Source organism: Patella vulgata, chromosome 8 (genome assembly GCF_932274485.2).
Source record: "Patella vulgata chromosome 8, xgPatVulg1.2, whole genome shotgun sequence".
Lineage (NCBI taxonomy): Eukaryota > Metazoa > Mollusca > Gastropoda > Patellidae > Patella > Patella vulgata.
This window is the reverse complement of record NC_065886.2, coordinates 11,286,128-11,308,391: the sequence shown is the minus strand read 5'-3', so window position 1 is coordinate 11,308,391 and position 22,264 is coordinate 11,286,128. Positions and strand designations below refer to the sequence as shown.

General features: G+C 36.7%; 2 protein-coding genes across 3 annotated transcripts in view; one reads left to right on the top strand and one right to left on the bottom strand.

Moving 5' to 3' along the window:
• Positions 1-1,079: 1,079 nt before the first annotated feature.
• Positions 1,080-19,015, bottom strand: LOC126830985 (protein tumorous imaginal discs, mitochondrial). 2 transcript variants are annotated; one of them, XM_050561596.2, is made up of 12 exons: positions 18,841-19,015; positions 16,700-16,842; positions 16,189-16,272; positions 15,006-15,260; positions 14,011-14,163; positions 12,806-12,953; positions 9,840-9,904; positions 9,032-9,160; positions 5,666-5,781; positions 4,845-4,942; positions 3,356-3,483; positions 1,080-2,555 (listed from the first exon to the last, which is right to left on the bottom strand). In XM_050561596.2, the coding sequence occupies exons 1-11, from the start codon at positions 19,001-19,003 to the stop codon at positions 3,383-3,385; spliced, it is 1,455 nt and encodes a 484-aa protein (XP_050417553.1). In that variant the 5' UTR covers positions 19,004-19,015; the 3' UTR covers positions 1,080-2,555; positions 3,356-3,382. The 2 variants fall into 2 exon arrangements, with proteins under 2 accessions (XP_050417553.1, XP_050417552.1); XM_050561595.1 differs by lacking the exon at positions 3,356-3,483.
• Positions 19,016-19,482: 467 nt separating this feature from the next.
• LOC126830953 (coronin-7) overlaps positions 19,483-22,264 on the top strand; it is a 31,408-nt gene continuing 28,626 nt past the window's right edge. Inside the window, exons 1-2 of the mRNA XM_050561501.2 lie at positions 19,483-19,572; positions 21,082-21,162. Coding sequence (XP_050417458.1) covers positions 21,100-21,162 — 63 coding nt within the window. The 5' untranslated portion in view covers positions 19,483-19,572; positions 21,082-21,099. The remainder of the gene's footprint in view (positions 19,573-21,081; positions 21,163-22,264) is intronic.

Sequence of the window (22,264 nt, the reverse complement as noted above, 5' to 3'; positions counted from 1 at the left end):
CTTGGTTTGAAACTGTAGTTTTACCGAACTTGGGTAAAAAGACACATATAAATTAATTTTCTTAACAAATTTGTACAGAATTTTAACACATAAAAATTTATTTATTGTGTTTTAAGGATCGGTTCTTTGAAATAATAGCCTCTTTCATTTGAAATAATAGCCTCTTTCATTTCCTTGCTGCCGATATACGATTAGAAACCTTGATACACTTATTTGGACGGTTTTGGGTGGGGGTAGGGGGGGGGGGTGGCTCCCCCAGACAGTTTTGAAAAACAGACTGCCGGAAATGCAGTCTGACAAGACAAATAGATCTGACCAGATACCACCCCTCGTGAGCGCCAAAGTAGTGAGCCCTTACGGAGGGTACGGGGGACCTTCCCGAGAAATTTTGAAAAATAGACAGCCGGAAATGCAGTCCTACAGTATTCAGGCACTGATTGTCGAGATAAATACAGCTGACCAGATAGCGCCTCTCGTCGGATTACTATACTGATGTACAAAAGAAAGTATACACACTAAAAGTATGACTAAGTTTTGTTTAGATTAAAAACATTTGATAAAGCATTACTGAGTTTGTCTCTTGTGTCCAAACTTGACATTTCTACGCAAAATAAAAATGTGAAACAAATTGACATTCTACCCAAATACCGTATATACGATAGAAAAACGACTTTGGTTGATGCAGCACAAAATGCACAGTGTATACTTTCTTTTGAACATTAGTATAGTTTATCCAGCCACGGACTAGGTAAATCGAAGTGAATGAGTATTCTCTATATCCTAAAACTTTGAGGATGTTGAAGGCACTTCACAAGTAATTCAGTGTTATTGTTTCTAGTAGGTTTACAGCAGGATGGGTTCCGTAAGAAATCACTCGGTCTCTACAACATGCAAGTTTATGACTGACTGCACTGCCAGTCAGTCAAATGACTGCAACTCGAAAACAACTTCACCAGGAAAGGGTTCACTCCCCTCAGCTGCTCAAGTCTCTCCCCTTCAACAACCCTAGAGATTCACTGTTTTATAATCAATTCCACAAAAACAATTGTGTTTGATCTTTCTTTTTTATTCTTTTATATACATAACAATAGTTTTGTTTTCTTTCATATAATAATAATACACGCTTTAATACATAATAATTACATAATATACTATTTATATATCTACATGAATATTCATTAACTTAAATTACAGCTAGTTGTATTTACATAAATATTCATGAACTTAAATTACAGCTAGTTGTATTTACATGAATATTCATTAATTTAAATTACAGCTAGTTGTATCTACATGAATATTCATGAACTTAAATTACAGCCAGTTGTATCTACATGAATATTCATTAATTTAAATTACAGCTTATTGTATCTACAGTACATGAATTTTCATTAACTGTGTTATCTTATTTAGGTCACATTTGCTCTGGTCCTCACAGACTATATAAAGAGGGCAACCACACTTTTTCATTTAAGCCTGAAAAGTTCGAACTGAACAAAACTAGTCGCTTCTTGAGAGAAATCTTGGAAGACTGTTCCCCAACTAACAGATTTTTATTCCTTATTTTCGATAACAAAAATGTATATCGAAACACTCCATTTACAAGTACAAGTATATACAGGATTGTTCTATCACATTATTCTATCATCACACATTAATTAAAAAACACTCAATAATATACACTGGTAAATACAAATAAAGCTTTTAGCTTAAGTTCCACTGACTGGTATTTCAGGGGTTGTTAATGCCTTACAAACCACGATCAGGGCCGGTTGTAGAAAATGCAGGGCTCAATTTGGGAGGCCCGAAATTACAGGATATGAATACGTTGCAGGATATGAATAACTATAACTTGAGGCCAACTATGCTTTACTTCAGAATTAGTAATTAATTAATACCTGAAAATAGCCACACCTGGCTGGAAAATTTTAAGCTGGTGAGCTGTTTGTAGCAAGATAAAAGTATGGTAGAGGCATTACAATTTTAATTAATATCAAGACAACCATTCTTATTTTAACCAACAATTGTCTACACATTTAGTAGCATTTTAACAACATATCACTCATTCTTCATCTGATGAACAAACACAAAATGATGAAAGATACTATTATGTACCATGGACCAATCAAGGGCCATGTGACTTAGACCAATCAAGGGCCATGTAACATAGACCAATCAAGGGCCATGTAACATAGACCAATCAAGGGTCATGTATCATAGACCAATCAAGGGCCATTTAACTTAGACCAATCAAGGGCCACGTGACTTAGCCCAATAAAGGGTCATGTAACTTAGACCAATCAAGGGCCATGTAACATAGACCAATCAAAGGCCATAGACTGACTGAAATCAAGGGATATTTCATCTTCATCCTAGTTTTGTGCAATAATATTACAAAATGTCTGTGTTACGTTTGTATAGATAATAGAGATTTGTTTACTATCAGGAAACATTGTCTTTATCCGCCATTTGTTTAGGATTATCAGTATCATAAATTTCTTTCGCAGCTTCGCGTATCTGTGACACGTAACCTTCATCATCTTCTATAGCTCGTAATCCTGAAATTACACAATAACACACATTATTACCGAGGCCAGAATAACGGAAATAAAAATCTAATAAAATCAATGTTTTACCTTTGTTAATGTCTCGGAAATCATTTGAGGGATCAATCTAATTAAAATATAGATCTATATTTCGTTTCGTTTTTTTTACTTTCGATGGCCTACACTACATGTAGATCTAACAAGTTACATGTAGATCAAACAAGTTATATCAGTACCAGAATGGTCCAATTCTGTTCAGCATCAACAAATATATGATGAAACTGAACATTCTACAACATTATGCAATATGCATTCTATGTAGGCAGTATAAACAACCAGTGCCACCTATCAGTGTTGAGTAGAATTCTTTGATGGGCCTCTTTTATTGCAATGAAATCGAAGCCAGTGGACTATCAACCGTTGATATTTGGTTTTGTGTTCTTAATTAAGTGTTAATTAATCAGTACCACTTCATGAGCCTATTTGGTGCATTAATCATGATGTTAAACCACATTTCAACCACATGTACATATAATTGGATGATAACAATAGTCTCTAGAGGGACCACAAGATTTTTTTCAAGGGCAATAACTCTGTGAAGGCAATTATTATAAACTGTTGAAAATCACTATATGATTTGTCCTCTCATGAACATAAACAATGTGTTTAAATTTCAAGTTAATTGGATGAGACCATTAACCTCTAGAGCACTCACTAGCAATTGTGGACAACCGACGGACAGACAGGGATGACGACAATATATAAGCACATCTCTATGTTGGCATATATAAAATATAAAATATGTTAATTACATCAGTGGTATATGGAGCAACTATCATTTAACCAAATATTTTCTTTTTTATTTTGTCCAGAAAACCTTCTCCCTCATCATCCGAATATTTCTGTCCTGTCGTCACTTTTTCTTTGTCTTCCTTTCCATCTGGAAACAGAAAGGAAGTAAAAAAAAATATCAATAACATGAACAAAACAAAAGATAGGTTGCCAGGCTACAAAACAGAGAGAGAGAGAGAGAAATGGGGTTTAACGTCCACTCGACACAAACTAGGTCATTTCGGGACTAACATATGGTTCAATTTTATTTCAATAATTCGCTTGCGCGTAGGGGTCTTTAGCAGTGGGAGGAAACCGGAGGACCCGGAGAAAACCCACGAGGTTGGACAGGCGACCCTACTCCTTGTCACGTACAACCGGGGATTCGAAACCACGCCAGTCGACTCAATGACAGACTTTATGATACAGCGCTTGCTCGCTAACCATTCAGCCATCCAACCCCCCGCTACAAAACAGACGACCACAGTTGGCTGCGAATCAATGAAATGGAGGTCCACAGTAGCTAGGAATGGTCCTCTAAGGTAGGGTCCAATTACAAAACAAAAGGGTCTTTAGCAGTAGAAGGAAACCAGAGCATCCAATGTAAACCCATAAGGTTAAAGACAACCATACTCCTTCCCTTGTCATGTATAACTGTGAGATCGAAACCACTCTACTTGACTAAATAACAGATCATTTGGTCTCCCGAACAGCCCCTCCCCCCACACCTCATTCCAAGAATGTAAGGAATGCTTCTCCTTATTATGATGTAACTCTCCTTGTCTACCAAATCTCTCATCATGTCCAAACTTGTGGGACGTTTTAGGAGAGTGATTTTTGATGTTTTTGAATAATTAAAGGAGAGATCTTTTCAGCTCACCAGACAAATATACTTGTGTGATAAAACAGATAGACTTAGTAACATGGTGTGACTAACCTATACTGGTATGACCGGTGTGATATATCAGATTAACTAACATACTGGTGTGACTGATATATCAGATTGACTAACATATACTAGTGTGACTGACAGAACAGATTGACTAACCCATACTAATGTGACTGATAAAACAGATTGACTAACATACTAGTGTGACTGATATATCAGATTGGCTAACATATACTAGTGTGACTGACAGAACAGATTGACTAACATATACTAGTGTGACTGATAAAACAGACTGACTAACCTATACTGGTATGATAAAACAGATTGTCTAACCTGTACTGGTGTGATAGAACAGATTGACCAACTGGTGGGCTAACATACTGGTTTGACTAACATTTACTGGTGTGACTGATAGAACAGATTGACTAACATACACTGGTTTGATAAGATTACCAAATATACCAAATAAATATTGAGATTACTATGAATAAATTATCACGATGGTTGCTCCATAACACCACGCCCAGAAAAACAAGAAACAACATTTGCCCAACTAATGAAGAGAAGATGACAATATATACCTGTTTTTGTTTGTGTTATACCATTCACTGTGCCTTCTATTTTTTTCTCGGTTTCAGCGTACGATAAAATCAAAGCCTTTTGTTGTGGAGATAATTTACTAGGAAAAAAATGTAATAATTAAAGACACATTATGTGAGATTAGATAAAGAGCTGACAGTTCTCACTATAATAGTTAAAAACTAGATACTGTAAAGTGAATCTGCTGAAAATGTTTAGTCAAATTGATCCACTATGAACCATTTCATGATTAAATCCGAAATGAAAGTTGAGCAGCAAATCAGATTATAATCCAAAAAACATCGCAGGCTAGCATTGACATCGAGAGTTGATTATGGTCTGAATAAGTTAATTAATGTCTAATTAATAATTTAGATAACATTTCAGGCCTAAAGAAAGATCTGCGATAGGCAGATTTAGCTCTTGCATAATGTATGTACTTTGTTCAACAAGAAATATAGTTTTACATTCCTGACTTATTTATTGTTTAGGAAGCAGGGAAGGGAGGCAGGCATCCACCACTCTACTCTAATAAAGTTATTTTAAAACTCTGCTCCCCTTCCCCCAATGGTGTACACTCGATTTATTAGACTAATGTCTCTTGTGAACCACTAGACTACATGGAGCCAAACTAGGATTGAAAACTGAAACTCCAGGTTAGTGAGACACCTCTTCTTATATTGAAAGTTTTAGGTATAGTGTTACTATTTATATACATCTAAAGATACCTATGAAGGGCAGATAACTAGCTTATCATTTGATGTATATTAGAATGATGAAGTAAAAGTGATTGATAATGTATATATAATGTATATATACTTACGTTGGAATTTTAATTTTGATGTGTAAATAATGATCACCAGTACCGTAACTATTAACACGTGTAATACCTTTACCTTGTAGACGTATTCTATCATGTGACTGTGTACCTGCTGGTATCTGTAACATAAACATACATAATATTTACAGGATGAGAGAGGCAGGGGGATAGAGTTTAGAACATTCTATCATGTGACCAAGCATCTGGTGGTAACTGTAACTGTAATATATATATACGATGAACTGAAGTTTAACATCCTACTTTTCTGCACTGACTGGGCTAATGAAGCAGAGCAATATTATTTCCACAAATCAAAAAAAAAAAAGAATAGAGCGAGAGAAATGGGGTTTAACGTCCACTCAACACAAACTAGGTCATTTCGGGACTAACATATGGTTTAATTTTATTTCAAAAATTCGCTTGCGCGTAGGGGTCTTTAGCAGTGGGGGGAAACCGGAGTACCCGGAGAAAACTCACGAGGTTGGACAGGCAACCCTAATCCTTGTCACGTAAAAAAAAAAAAAGAAAAAAAAAAAGAAATTGGAATTAACTTTAACACAAACTAGGTCATTTTGGGACTAACACACAGTACCTCTTTATTTCCATAATTTAGTAGTGTGTAAGGACCGTTAGTAATGAGAATAAACATTAGAGAAATCACACCGCTTGATTCAATGACAGCCCAAATGATCTAAAGTGTGTATAATAACAGTTTGTCCATAATCTGTTCCATTTTTATGGATCAAAATTAAAAAGGTGTTTATCATATGCTACGTATATATTTTACTAACTTTTCTGGGAAGTAATAATGTCACAGGATTTTTATGTATGCTCGCACCACCCAAACAACCTGGTTATTTCAATTCAATATTTCGGGCTTTAGTAGTGGGAGGAAACCAGAGAATCCGGAAAAAATCCATAAGGCTGACAGACGATCCTACCCCCAGAGAAATGGGGTTTAACGTCCACTAACATATGGTCCAATTTTATTTCAATAATTCACTTGCGCGTAGGGGTTTTTAGAAGTGGGAGGAAATCAGAGAAAACCCACCAGGTTGGACAGGCGACCCTACTCCTTGTCACATACAACCGGGGATTCGAAACAACACCAGTTGACTCAATGACAGACCTCAATGATACAACACGCACACGTTAACCATACAGCCATCCAACCCCCCTCCGAGCATGCACAGGTCTTGGGTTGAAATAAAAACACTTAACTCAATGACATGTCACCTTAAGTACATGCATCAAATAATTTTAACAAGCCAACAGTGAGGCTGATGTCCCCCGCCGAAATCCCAAAATAAATAGATGACACATTAATTAATCGCACATTTATTTTTTTCAAAAGTATCGAGCAATCAAATTATACACTAAGTTTGAGCACTCTCTATCAGATAGAATCAAAGTTATCTTGTCCCAAAGCATCGACCAATGTTAATAATTGAACTCAGCCATGACATGACAGCAGAAAATACTCATTATCAAACTTAGTCAAGGTAATGATATAATAAAGCTATACACCAAGTGTCCTCACTCTCACTTAATTAGAACTAAAGTTATCGTGTCCCAAAGCATCAACCAATCAAATTGCTTATCCCTGCTTACTCTAAGCAAAAAATTCTCATCTTCACACTCCATCAAGGCATTCACCTAATAGCCACCTATGCCAAGTGTGAACATTCTAACTCAACTAGAATGAGAGTTATTGTGTTCTAAAGTCTCGACCAATCAAATTGCTTATCTCTGCTTAACCTAAGCACAAAATGCTCATCTTCGAACTCCATCAAGACATTAACCTAATAAACACCTACACCAAGTTTGAACATTCTAGCTCAATTAGAAAAGGAGTTAATGTGTTCCAAAGTCTCGGCCAATCAAATTGCTTATCGCTCTGCTTACCCTAAGCAGAAAATGCTCATTATCGAGACTTAGTCAAGGTATTGATATAATAAAGCTATACACCAAGTGTCCTCACTCTCCCTTTTAATTAGAACTAAAGTTATCAGGTCCCAAAGCATCAACCAATCAAATTGCTTATCTCTGCTTACCCTAAGCGGAAAATGCTCATCTTCGAACTCCATCAAGGCATTGACCTAATCAACACATACACCAAGTTTGAACATTCTAGCTCAATTAGGAAGAGAGTTATCGTGCCCCAAAGTATCAACCAATCAAATTGCTTATCTCTGCTTACCCTAAGCGGAAAATGCTCATCTTCGAACTCCATCAAGGCATTGACCTAATAAACACATACACCAAGTTTGAACATTCTAGCTCAATTAAAAGTTATCGTGTCCCAAAGCATCAACCAATCAAATTGCTTATCTCTGCTTACCCTAAGCGGAAAATGCTCATCTTCGAACTCCATCAAGGCATTGACCTAATCAACACATACACCAAGTTTGAACATTCTAGCCCAATTAGGAAGAGAGTTATCGTGTCCCAAAGCATCAACCAATCAAATTGCTTATCTCTGCTTACCCTAAGCGGAAAATGCTCATCTTCGAACTCCATCAAGGCATTGACCTAATAAACACATACACCAAGTTTGAACATTCTAGCTCAATTAGGAAGAGAGTTATTGTGTCCCAAAAAGTGTGACGGACAGACAGACGGACAGACAGATGGACAGACAGACAGACAGACAGACAGACAGACAGACAGACGGACGAACCCATTTTAATAGTCCCCTGCTTTCTTCGAAAGGCGGGGGACAAAAAATATATATATTAAAGATACATTATGGGAGATAAGATAAAGAGATGGCAGTTCTCGCTATAATAGTTAAAAAAACTAGATAGTTTAAAGGTAATTTGCTGAAAATTTCAGTTAAATTGATCCACTATGAGCCGAGAAAGAAGCGGGTGAAATTTTTGCATAGTCTCGGTCATCATTACTAAAATCATTAATATAAACAGCATAGTCTCGATTATCCACTTTTTTGATTTAATTATCAATGGCCGTTAGCGGCATATAGGAATCTAATCCAGCCAACATCGAAGGCTAGCCTTGACATCAAGAGTTTATTATGGTCTGGATAAGTTAATTAATGTCTAATTGATAATTTAGATAACATTTCAGGCCTAAAGAAAGACTTGTAATAAGCAGATTTTGCTCTTGCATAATACATGTTTAACTTGTATGTATCCTTTCCCAAACCAACTAACAAGGTCATTCTGGGACTAAGATACATGTATGGTATATTTTTATTTAATAATTCGCTTATGCGTAGGGGTCTTAAACCATGGGAGAATCTGGAGAACAACCTGCATCGTACAGGCCTGGGTTCAAAATCACAACACTTAACTGAATGAGAGACCTTATGATCTAAAGTGCACATATCACACCTTCCCAAATACTTACATTTAATATAATATCATCATAAATACCAGGTGTTCGTATAGAGCCACCTAAAACAGCTTGTGTTAAAGTTATATGAACATCACTATGTACATCAGCACCTTCTCGTCGAAATATACGACTTTTAGCCACCTAAAATATATTCACATTGAAATAACATCTTTCAATAGTCAACAAAACACTCCAGTAGATGAATAAAATTGTGGAATCACATGAAAGAATTCCCATACTCACCTAACATTATTAATCATAATATCAAATAATTGTATACTGCCTCAAACCCTACCTAATACAAGCAAACTTGGCGATAGTCCTCAACATACATGTATACACTACTCCATACCCTATAGATTACGAGCCCATCTGGATGCAGTCCTTGAAATACATACCACCTTATACCCTACATATTACAAAATATACCACATTATACCCTTTTTACTACAAGACCATTTATAGGCAGTCCAAGAAATGTATACAGCCTCATAGCATACCTGTTACAAGCATTACACAATTCTATGGAATACAATTGCAAATACTCTTTAATGCTGAGCAACGTTTCAATTACTAATTGCCATACAATCTGTTACAAGCACATTTGGTGGTAGTCCTTGAAATGTTTTTCCGAGTTACGACTATTCAGGCAAAAAGAAAGTAGAAAAAAGACTGGGCTGCAGCAATCATTAGAAATCTTCAGGCAACTTTCAGGTCAATAATTGTCAAAAAATTCAGGGGAAAGTTTTACATCTTTCCTAATCATCCATGCTACTTACAGGGTGATGTATAATATTTTGGAGTAAAAGGAAAAACTTACTCTAAATGTGATAAAAACTTCTTGTGATCCTAAGGGCATTCGGACGGTTTGACCATCTTCAACACCTAAAATACACAATTATCAGTAAATATACAATAAAAATCAGTAAATAGACAATAAATATCAGTAAATAGACAATAAATATCAGTAAATAGACAATAAATATCAGTGAATAGACAATAAATATCAGTGAATAGACAATAAATATCAGTAAATAGACAATTAATACCAGTGAATAGACAATAAATATCAGTAAATAGACAATTAATATCAATAAATATACAATAAATATCAGTGAATAGACAATAAATATCAGTAAATAGACAATAAAAATCAGTAAATAGACAATAAATATCAGTAAATGGGCAATAAGAGAGAGAGAGAGAGAGAGAGAGAGAGAGAGAGAGAGAGAAATGGGGTTTAACGTCCACTCGACAAAAACTAGGTGATTTCGGGACTAACACATGGTTCAATTTTATTTCAATCATTCGCATGTGCGTAGGGGTCTTTAGCAGTGGGAGGAAACCAGAGGACCCGGAGAAAACCCACGAGGTTGGACAGGCAAAAATGGGCAATAAATATCAGTAAATAGACAATAAATATCAGTAAATGGGCAATAAATATAAAAACAAGCCAACAGTGAGGCTGATGTCCCCCGCCGAAATTGCAAAATAAATAGATGACACATATTAATTAATCGCACATTTATTTTTTTCACTAAGTTTCATCACTCTCTATCAGATAGAATCAAGATTATCTTGTCCCAAACCATCGACAAATGAAATCGATTAGCTCTGCTTAGCTTCAGCTCGAAATGTTAATTATTGAACTCAGTCAAGACATTCACCTAATGAACATCTACATATACATCAAGTTTAAACATTCACCTAATAGACACCTATGCCAAGTTTGAACATTCTACCTCAATTAGAACGAGAGTTATTGTGTTCCAAAGTTTCTACCAATCAAATTGCTTATCACTCTGCTTACCCTCAGCAAAAAATGTTCATTATCGAACTTAGTTAAGGTATTCATATAATAAATCTATACACCAAGTTTCATCAATCTCACTTAATTAGAACTAAAGTTATCGTGTCCCAAAGCATCAACCAATCAAATTGCTTATCTCTGCTTACCCTAAGCGGAAAATGCTCATCTTCGAACTCCATCAAGGCATTGACCTAATCAACACATACACCAAGTTTGAACATTCTAGCTCAATTAGGAAGAGAGTTATCGTGCCCCAAAGTATCAACCAATCAAATTGCTTATCTCTGCTTACCCTAAGCGGAAAATGCTCATCTTCGAACTCCATCAAGGCATTGACCTAATAAACACATACACCAAGTTTGAACATTCTAGCTCAATTAAAAGTTATCGTGTCCCAAAGCATCAACCAATCAAATTGCTTATCTCTGCTTACCCTAAGCGGAAAATGCTCATCTTCGAACTCCATCAAGGCATTGACCTAATCAACACATACACCAAGTTTGAACATTCTAGCTCAATTAGGAAGAGAGTTATCGTGCCCCAAAGTATCAACCAATCAAATTGCTTATCTCTGCTTACCCTAAGCGGAAAATGCTCATCTTCGAACTCCATCAAGGCATTGACCTAATAAACACATACACCAAGTTTGAACATTCTAGCTCAATTAAAAGTTATCGTGTCCCAAAGCATCAACCAATCAAATTGCTTATCTCTGCTTACCCTAAGCGGAAAATGCTCATCTTCGAACTCCATCAAGGCATTGACCTAATCAACACATACACCAAGTTTGAACATTCTAGCCCAATTAGGAAGAGAGTTATCGTGTCCCAAAGCATCAACCAATCAAATTGCTTATCTCTGCTTACCCTAAGCGGAAAATGCTCATCTTCGAACTCCATCAAGGCATTGACCTAATAAACACATACACCAAGTTTGAACATTCTAGCTCAATTAGGAAGAGAGTTATCGTGCCCCAAAGTATCAACCAATCAAATTGCTTATCTCTGCTTACCCTAAGCGGAAAATGCTCATCTTCGAACTCCATCAAGGCATTGACCTAATAAACACATACACCAAGTTTGAACATTCTAGCTCAATTAAAAGTTATCGTGTCCCAAAGCATCAACCAATCAAATTGCTTATCTCTGCTTACCCTAAGCGGAAAATGCTCATCTTCGAACTCCATCAAGGCATTGACCTAATCAACACATACACCAAGTTTGAACATTCTAGCCCAATTAGGAAGAGAGTTATCGTGTCCCAAAGCATCAACCAATCAAATTGCTTATCTCTGCTTACCCTAAGCGGAAAATGCTCATCTTCGAACTCCATCAAGGCATTGACCTAATAAACACATACACCAAGTTTGAACATTCTAGCTCAATTAGGAAGAGAGTTATTGTGTCCCAAAAAGTGTGACGGACAGACAGACGGACGGACGGACAGACGGACAGACAAACAGACAGACAGACAGACGGACAGACAGACGGACGAACCCATTTTAATAGTCCCCTGCTTTCTTCGAAAGGCGGGGGACAATGAAACTAAATGGGGTTTAACTTGTCCGAACAACAGGGGATCTTTTAGTAAGTGTTGCCAAGGGTATACACAGAACTGTGGTTTACATCAAATCCAAACGATTCGAATCTGTTCCTTGCCATGCCGTCCATACTGCACCACTGGCAATAAGGGATATGAAATGAAATGGAATGTGTCATACAAGGTGCTATGAAGGAAATTCTGCCATGACAGCAGCACTATCGCCATCTCTTATTTCAAATTTGAATTTCAATGTGTACACGGGACCTAGGTTTTTTGTCCCATCAAAATGACTATACAACGTCCCATGCCAGGCCCTCCATCCTGTTCCATTGACAAAGGTGAACCACTCCGGAAAATCTCGACATTTTTTCAGTCAACACTGGTATCAACGACATACTCACCACGACACGAGAAGACAGTTAAATAATATTTACCTGCAGGAACAGGTACAACTACTTTTTTCCGTAAAATCATTTTTCCTTTCCCCGCACATTCTGAACAAGGATTTTTAATAATAACTCTAGACCCGTAACAATGTCGACACGTTGATCTCATCATAAACGGACCGGTACTGATGGTCTCCTATAAAAACAATAACATACATACATCAAAATAAATGAAATGGGGTTTTAATTGATCTGCACACCAATCTGCCTGTAGATGGGCATATGCGATATATTCAGTATGCTATGAGGGAAATTGTGATCAGATAGTATCACTTACGCTTACTCTAATTTCAACTGTCAAGGATTTTACTTTACAACATGTACAACTAAACATAAAAATAACGTTGACTGTCCCTTAAAAACAGAACGACACGGCCCATTTTATTTAAAAGAGAGAGAGAAATGGGTTTTAACACCCACTCGTTTTATTTAAAAAGATAGACTGCACAGTAAAAGGTAGTTAGTCAATCACTAATTTCCTGTTGACACAAAATTCAAAAGCTTCTAACAGTTTTTGGGTCAAAAAGACAAAGGAGTGGAGTTTATCAATCAACACTCTATTTAAAGCCATTATGAGACTAACATATGATATCATTTCAATAGACACATACGCAATGCAATGAGTAGACATCTGTCCTGACATCAGCTATTTCCAATTGTCCAGGCTGACCTTAAATTATTTTATTGCACTTTTCCGCGATCTTTTTATTTTATTTTGTGTGTCAACCTGAAATATATCACGAGAGTTTTTTCCCTTTACTATGGCTATGGTTTGATTCATTATTGAAACTGGTTGATCAAGACGAAAGCGTCATACATGTAGGTGTCGCTTCTCAACAAAATGGTTGCAGACGAAAGCACGTCCATTCCCACGAAATGATTCTGCCTCTATGTCTGTGGGGCGTCGTTTTAAACATGACGACGATATTTTCAATATTTGTTTTCGAGAAAAATAAAGGCACAACCCGCACGATCGTTAAAAACGTGTTGAGGGAGTTTCAAACGTGAGTTTGTCGCAATTTGTGTGCGAGTCGTGCATCAAGAAAATTCACGATGTCATTGATTTGTTTGCCAATAAGAAGACGAATGTTTGCACCCGGAAAATTATCAAGCTGTCAAATTAGCTCTTAAAAAAAAAATCTGAAAAAAAACCCGACCATATTCTTATATGAAAGTCTGATAATAAAACTTACCATGCCAGTTCCATTACAATGTGGACATTTTGATATCTCTGTTCCAGGTTCTGCTTTTTTACCCTGACATTTCGGGCAATTGTCCTTGACATTGATATGCATTTCTTTATTTACACCGCGAGCAGCTTCTTGAAACGTTAAATCCATCATTGCCTTCAACGTAGAACAAAATAATGAAATAAATTATATGGTTCATGTTAAATTTCATCATCATAAATAAATGTGTGTACTGCTAGATTCCCACTATCACGATTCGCACTACAATTGAAATCATTGTTTTAATCGTGGAGTAAACATGACGATCCTATCAAGGTCTTATCATATATTGTGGTCAGTCGTAGATTGTATCCAAACGTATCTGAATGTACCAGATCGTGGACTCAATAGAGACTATCCAATTGTAGCGCATCGCACGATAATGTGAACCTAGCATTAGCGCCATTTGCGTTATTTGGACAATATGTAACATTTCCAAGCTTAATACATTCTAAAATGCACTCAAATTGATTATTTGTTTTAATTATGGAAAACATCTCAACATGAAAGGTAGATAATAAATATCCTGTCATGGATTCATATGAAATGAAATGAAATGGGGTTTAATGTCCTACTGTTCTGCTCCAACTGGGCTAATGAAGACGAGCATACGCCATACAGTGTACTATGAGGGAAATTTTGCCCAGACAGCGGCGCTACTGCCTCCTCTTATATCGAAATCCAACTGTCAACAGATCTTTTACGTACACGCCATTGTGTACACGGGACCTCTGTTTTCCGTCGCCTCCAAACTACTAGACAGCTGTCCTTGTCAGGCCCTCCGTCCTGTATCACTGACAAGGGGGAACAACGCCCGAAAATCTGAATGAACTTTCTCGGCCAATGCAGGGATCGAACACCCAACCTCCCTGTCAAGGATTCAAACGGTTTAAAATTAAAAAAAAACAACCTGTGATTTTGTATCAATTAAATTTGTTTATGAAATTAAAGTATAGTACCTCAGTAGCAGCAGCAAAGCCATATTTTGACTCGGCATAATCTTGACCACCACCTCCCCCAAAACCTCCTCCAGACATGTTGAATCCAGCATCTTTAAAAATTCTACGGAACAGCTCTTCGGGATCGATATTACTCTGAAATCCCTCAAAGCCTTGTGCAGACCCAAATCCACCTCCAGGAAATCCACGACCTCCTCCTCCTGCTCCCATTCCGAAACTATCATACTCCTTTCTTTTACCAGAATCACTTAAAACCTGCAAAACAAAAAATAGCAACAAAAATTAAAATAATTTTCTACATTAACATATCTGTAAATGTATAGAATGGATGCCGTTTCATGGTTTTAATTGTCTATACTACATGTGTAGCGAACAGCTACCATTTATATCATTCTGGCAAGGAACGGTGTCTAGTCATTTGCATCCGTCCCAGTTATATCATTCCGTTTTACTCCACTAAACCCTGGGTCCAGTCATGGAGGAGAGAGAGAGAAAAGGGAGGTTTAATGTCCACAACACAAACTAGGTCATTTTGGGACTAACACATCGTTCAATTTTATTTCAATAATTATCTTGCGCGAAGGGGGCTTTAGCAGTGGGAGGAAACTGGAGGACAGGGAAAAACCCAAAACCCAAAAGACCCTTCTCCTTGTCACGTACAACCAGGGAATTGAAACCATGCCAGTTGACTCAATGACAGACCTTCATGATACAACGTGCACATGCTAACCATTTGGCCATCCAACACCCCATGGTTTGAGCAAGGAAGAGTGTCTAGTAATTTGGCAGTTCCAATTCGACAAATATACTTCAACTGATAATCATTATACATTACAGCATCATTTTTATTGTAAAATGTGTCAATCGAAAAATAAAATGTAGTATAAAACCCTACTTTTCTGCACCATGAGGGCAATTTTGCCTGGGCAGTGGGATTTCCACCTACTGTTCATCAAATTTCAGCCATCAAGGGTTCATATACGTGCATAACAGGACATTTGTTTCCTTGCCAAATCCTCCATCATGTACTGCTGACATGTGGAAAACAGTCTAAAAGGAACTTGATTGATTGCTAAACTTTCATCTGTAATAATGACTGATCTAGTTGGAATAATTAATAGTTATCTACATGAAATAAAAACTAAAAATATAAATCTGAATGTTTAGTTTATTATAACCGTACCTCATATGCTTCCGAAACTTCTTGAAATTTACCTGCAGCAGATTTGTCATGTTTGTTCATATCTGGATGATATTTCTTGGCAAGCTGGAGAAAAAATAGAATCACATGTAGTCCATATTTAGTATGATGTGATCCTAACAAACATTTACCAACACATGTACATAAAATAGTATGTTACTGGACTGGCAAGTTAGTTAAAATGATTTGGGTAAAAAGAAACCTAAATGTTATTTTAAACAAATTTGGCGTGTTGGTCATCGGTATCTTATCAACATTTAAAATTGTAGGTCCACAGATAGAACCAATGTTTAATATAACTGATTCTGTTTTCAACAAATTTATTTTTAGACTTCTACATGTCTTATCTGTTCAGTTCAAATTATTACCTTTCTCTTGGCAGAAAGACAAATTAAAATTATGAAATAAAATGGGGTTTAATGCCCTACTTTTCTGCACCTACTAGGCTAATGATCAAGGGTAAATTAGAGCTAGATACCTATATATAGTTTACCTTATAATAGGCTTTCTTAATGGTTGCTTGATCGGCATTCTTTGACACTCCAAGGACTTCATAATAATCTTTTTTATCTCGAGAACCGGACGTGTGGATATAAGAGCAAGGACTGGATCGATGGAAGTGGTGACATGTTAACACTGAAAGATTAATAAACAAAATACTTAGGGACAGTTAAATGGGGTGCTCTGAATCACTTATTTAATGTTCGCTGATTTTTTTAGTTGGTCGTTGAACTCTTTGCATGTATTTTTTCATCTTTTGGTAGAGTCAGGTATTAGGCTAAGATTAGTGAAATAGCTAACATTCACTTAGTCCTAGGAAGCAGAAATTTGATATCAATGAGCTTGCTTTTCACTATCTACACGTATAATAAATAAGAACTTTGCTAAAATTATGAAGATAAATTTGATGTGTTTGTTTTAGCTATGATTATGATTTAATTTTTTTTTAGGCACAATTAATGCATGTGCCATCTCAAGCACGAGATATCACTTGGTATGTTTAATTAGTCATAATACTATAATAGTATAAAGTTATCTTATTTTTAAGATGTTTAACCCTTTGGACACTGACACCTAGAACGACATTAGGCCTATATACTAGCCTCCCAGGGTAAAAATGGACCTCTCAATCTTTTTTTTGTAATATTATGTACCCTTAGGACCTGAACGGCCCAAAAAAAACGGCTAGAACACTTTAACTAGAATACCATAGCCAGTATATACATAACCACCACAGGTACCTGTTCATTACTGATTGCCTTAACAGGTACCGGTGGTGGCTGGTATACTGGCCACTTGGTACTCCAGGCAAGGGGAATCAGGGTTGGTCTTTCATCCGCTCGGATTTAGCTACAGGGTATCGGCAGCAGCCTCGTTTTCAATTGAGTGGCTGGGCTATGGGACCTTGATACCTTCCTCATGAAATCGGTCTTTTAGTGTTTATTTATATTTGGGGGGGGGGGGGCTACGCACATTTTGATGACATAGAAAAAAAAGCCAGTGAAAAAACTTGTTTTTCATTTTACCCCGATTTGATTTGTACAAGTTCAACTCCGAAGATCGGCAATTTCTGACGTTTTCTAGTCAACAAAACCACTCTCGCTTTACTTGAAGGAATGTATAATATTTTTCTTAACTATGATAATACATGTAAGTTCCTTTGATTATTAAACAATCTACTTGCCAAATTTGACAGAAATCTATTGACTCCCACATATTGTATTTGGGCACGCAGATTCCATGTTCAGCATTTTTTCTGTCAAAATTGCCACCGAGTAAGTCAAAAAATACTCTTTGTAAATCCAACAAAATTTATTTTTATTTTGTGCTATAAATATCTTAATGTGTAATGAAGACTTCTTAAATGAACATTTGTGAAAATAGGCCTTTAAGGCTTTGGCTTTGGATGGCTGTTTGGGACCAAAATAGAATGAGCTTTGTATTTTGGGTCACGTTACCACTGAACCAAATTTCCGCACACTCATTAGTAATTACAATTTCTTTTATTTATGCAATTTGTCACGATATGGCCATTCAGGGCGTTTGTTAAACTTTCCCAATGGTACCAATTTCATTGAAATTGACCCATAATTAAGAAAGTTATAAAACTTGTAGTGAGGCGTTAAATCGAGTCACAAAGTAAAGTCATTATATGAGTGCTACTGTTTGTTACTAAAATTAATTGACACCATAATATGATAATGCTGTATTAGTATTATGCAACATTTAAATTGCTGTAACTTTCTTGCTATTTATCACAGAAAGGTGATTTTGGTGTCATTTAAATGGAATAGGTAAGGGTTTGCTAATTAAGTTTTAATCTGTTGATTGTCACATAGCTACCAAAGGGTTAAAGCATTACCGGTAATATGATTATTATATAATTAATATTAATAATAAATGAAATGATAAGTTTCAGTCTGCAAGGTGAAATCAACCTTTGCTAAACCAAAGCATCAAATTCATCTCAACCTTCTTGAAGATAGTGTTTGGATAAAGTCTAATTAATCTGACTAAATCGATAATAAATAGACGGCCTAATAGAACTAAACAAGTAAAGTGAAGTCAGTCGACGTATGACGTAATTGTCTTATTTCTCCGAATTCCCAATATACATCACCTGCCAATTCTTACCACGTTTTGTATGCGAAGCAACAACAAAATTCAAACTACTGCCGAATCGAACAGACTGGAATTGAGCTGTTTCTGGTTTTATATGACGGCAAACTAGAGGTAATGATGAACTGCAAACATTTTTTAATGAAATTTGGCCGCATGCTCCTCTGAATGCCGCCATGTTGAAAATGACCTCCAGCTCGAGAGGTCATTAGGTAATCAGTACTAGATATTTTGAAACTTATTCTATCTACGTATTCTCTAGGGCAACTATTTATTTTATAAACATTAAATATTATTATTTTCGTTGGACAACAAAGCAGCTATGGCCCTGTTTATGTCTTATGCAATACACCTATAAGTAGAATTGCATTCCGTTCGAATCTCTTTACTTTAATTTTCAGATCCAAGGGAGATAACTGCTGTTTAGAAGTAGGAAGCATTCAGCCCACTCTTTTTAAGTAACTGGTGTGTTTTCCGAGTGAATATGTCATGTATTTCTTAAGATTGCTCTGTTGTTGACTCAAGAAATCGAGTTTCAGGAAGAACAAAAAAAAACCATCTGGTTTATATCAAATATAGATACACATGACAGTGCCTCATTTAAGATTTTCCGTAATACCAGGTCTACCCAGTCCGTAGCGCCACCTAACGATACAAGTCGGAAACTTTAAAGTGGAAACAAAACAAGAAAGTTACAGGAAGTGTCAAGATTTGAGGAACTGCTGTTTAGATTATAAGAAATAAACGGTAATTTTTCAATTAAAGTTTTCTTGGGTGTTTGACAAGTCTTGTCGAATTTTCCTGTGTTCTATATCAACTTAGGTAGAGTGAGTCACTGACACATTTCTGTCATGAAAGTGTTAGAAAGGATTGTCAGTAATGGGACACGCCCCCCGTCAATTTGGGAAGTGATCACCCTAATCCAGCTGTTAAGTAGAATTGTGATGATTAGAGTTTGATCAGTAGATTATTTTGCCATTATGACATAATGCTCACATCGAGAATCTAATCTTCAAACTCAGGTGTGAAATACACCTTTACCGATTGAACCAAGACCAAAGGAATTTCCAAGTAGGCTACTTTTTAAGTGGGATTAGGAAGTACCGGTACAGTAATATCCCAGTCTGCAGAGTATGTCCAGAGCACGCAGGAGTAATTTTTTTCAGAAATCGGTGCACGCAAATTTTCTTTAGATTTGCACGCCAGTTTGGCACATGACATTTTTTCCTTGCAGGCAGCAACTTTACTTTAATCAGTACTAATTGTCATATTTTTCCGTATACGGTAATCTGTTGTCAATCCGCATTCGATAATAACAATAATGATACCCGACATGCAAGGGAGACAACTACCATAATGGTAAGTATGTGAGGTGACTCAGTGTGCAAGTCAAATTGACCTAATCGAGTTGCCATATATGTGGCTAATGCACGCGTGCAGTGGTTGCTTTAGTTTTGAATTTCAGTAGTACTTTTTTGAAATTACACGCCAGACAGAAATAACATAATTTATCACTCATGGATTTATCTCCTTCACGCTTGAAGTGTTAGGTTTCACGCCAGAATTTAGTAAGGATCTCGTCGAAATCGGACACAATCTGCAGACTGGGTAATATCTAAGTTTGAGACAGGATTGAGGACTGGCTTTTCCTGCAAGGTGGAAGCCGATGTAAAGCGTGGATAAACTGAAACAACCACAGAACAGAAGAATCTAGGCATCATAGCACACCATAACATATTTATGTGTACGGTACACCCATGCTATGTACATGCACCATCAGAATACATGTAATATAAAAAAACCTGATGAAAAACACACAAACAAAATAAAAAACAACCATCCAAATAAAGAAAGTGAATTTTTATATAACGGAAATGATGCCCAATACTACCAGCATCTTCTAAAGAACATCAACCTACAACTAGAAACATATCCCTTTTCTGACGCTGGACTTGTTCTTTGGGATAAACTACCACAGTCAGAAATCTCCCTTCTCAGATAAACATATTCTAAATGCTGCAACTATTAACCCACAAATTGGAACACATGCCTTTTCCGACCCCAGATATTTTCTTTGGAATAAACTTCCACAGTTAATGAAACAACTAACAACAGTGGACTGTTTTAATCTCAACTCAAAATATTCTTGTATCAAAACCCAGATATGTAAATAAACTGTTATTAACACACTTTATAAATACCTTTTAAACTGTCATTATTATTGTTTGGTTTTAATGCAGACCTTTTTTTTAACAGATTTCCTGAGAGGAAAAGATGGCTTGGCGATTCAAGGCATCAAAGTATAAAAATGCTGTTCTTAAATTTCCAAAAAGAGAGGTGAGACTTAAAGGGTTAATATGCTTATTGGTAAAATAACTTAAAGAAGAGAATACGAAAAAAAACTTTTCCATATTCACAGACTTATATTAAATCGATCAGTCGTCCATGTTTCTCCGAATGGCTTAGACTTTAGTGTTGGCAGTAATCTCGTCATAATGCGGGGGTTGGGTGGCCGAATGGTTAACGTGTGTTGATTGGATCATACATGTAAGGTCTGTCATTAGTCAAGTGGTGTGGTTTTGTTTTCTCACTTGAACGTGACAAGGAGTATGGCCACCTGTCCAACCTTGTGGATTCTCCCAGGTCTGTCATTGCGTCAACTGGCGTGGTTTTGATTCCCCGTTTGTACGTGATAAACAGTAGGGTTGCCTGTCCAACCTTGTGAGATTCCCCCAGATCCTCTGGTTTCCTCACACTGCTAAAGGTCCCTACAGGTGAGCGAATTAATGAAATAAAATTATGTATGTATGTTAATTCTTTTTCCGAATGGAATTGAATCATTTTTGGACTGATATTAAACTTTCACAATGTTGTTGTTTCCAAGAGGGGGATCACGTGGCTAGTCATTTGGATGGGACGGAAAACCGAGGTCCCGTGTACAAATTGGCGTGCACGTAAAAGATCCCTTGGCAGTTGGAATTCGATATAAGAGTAGGCCGTAGTGCCGCAAAATTTCCCCCATAGCACACTGTATGGCGTATGCCCGTCTTCATTAGCCCAGTTTAGGAGAAAAACAGTAGGACAGTAGACCCCATTTCCTTTCATTTGTTTCCAAGAGATTAAAACAACCGAAATGCTGATGAGTGGCTTGTTAGTGGTGCAGGATGGAGAGTCTTGCAAGGGACAACGTATAGTCATTCAGATGGGATGGAAAAGTGAGGTCCAATATACACATTGGCGTGCACATAAAAGATCCCTTGGCAGTTGGAATATGATATGAGAGTAGGCCATAGCACTGCTGTCCGGGAAAAATTTCCCTCATAGCACACTGTATGGCTTATGCCCATCTTCATTAGCCCAGTCGGTGTAGACCAGTAGAATGTTAAAACCCATTTCATTTCATTTACCAATGAGCGACTTTAACCATTTATTTATATTT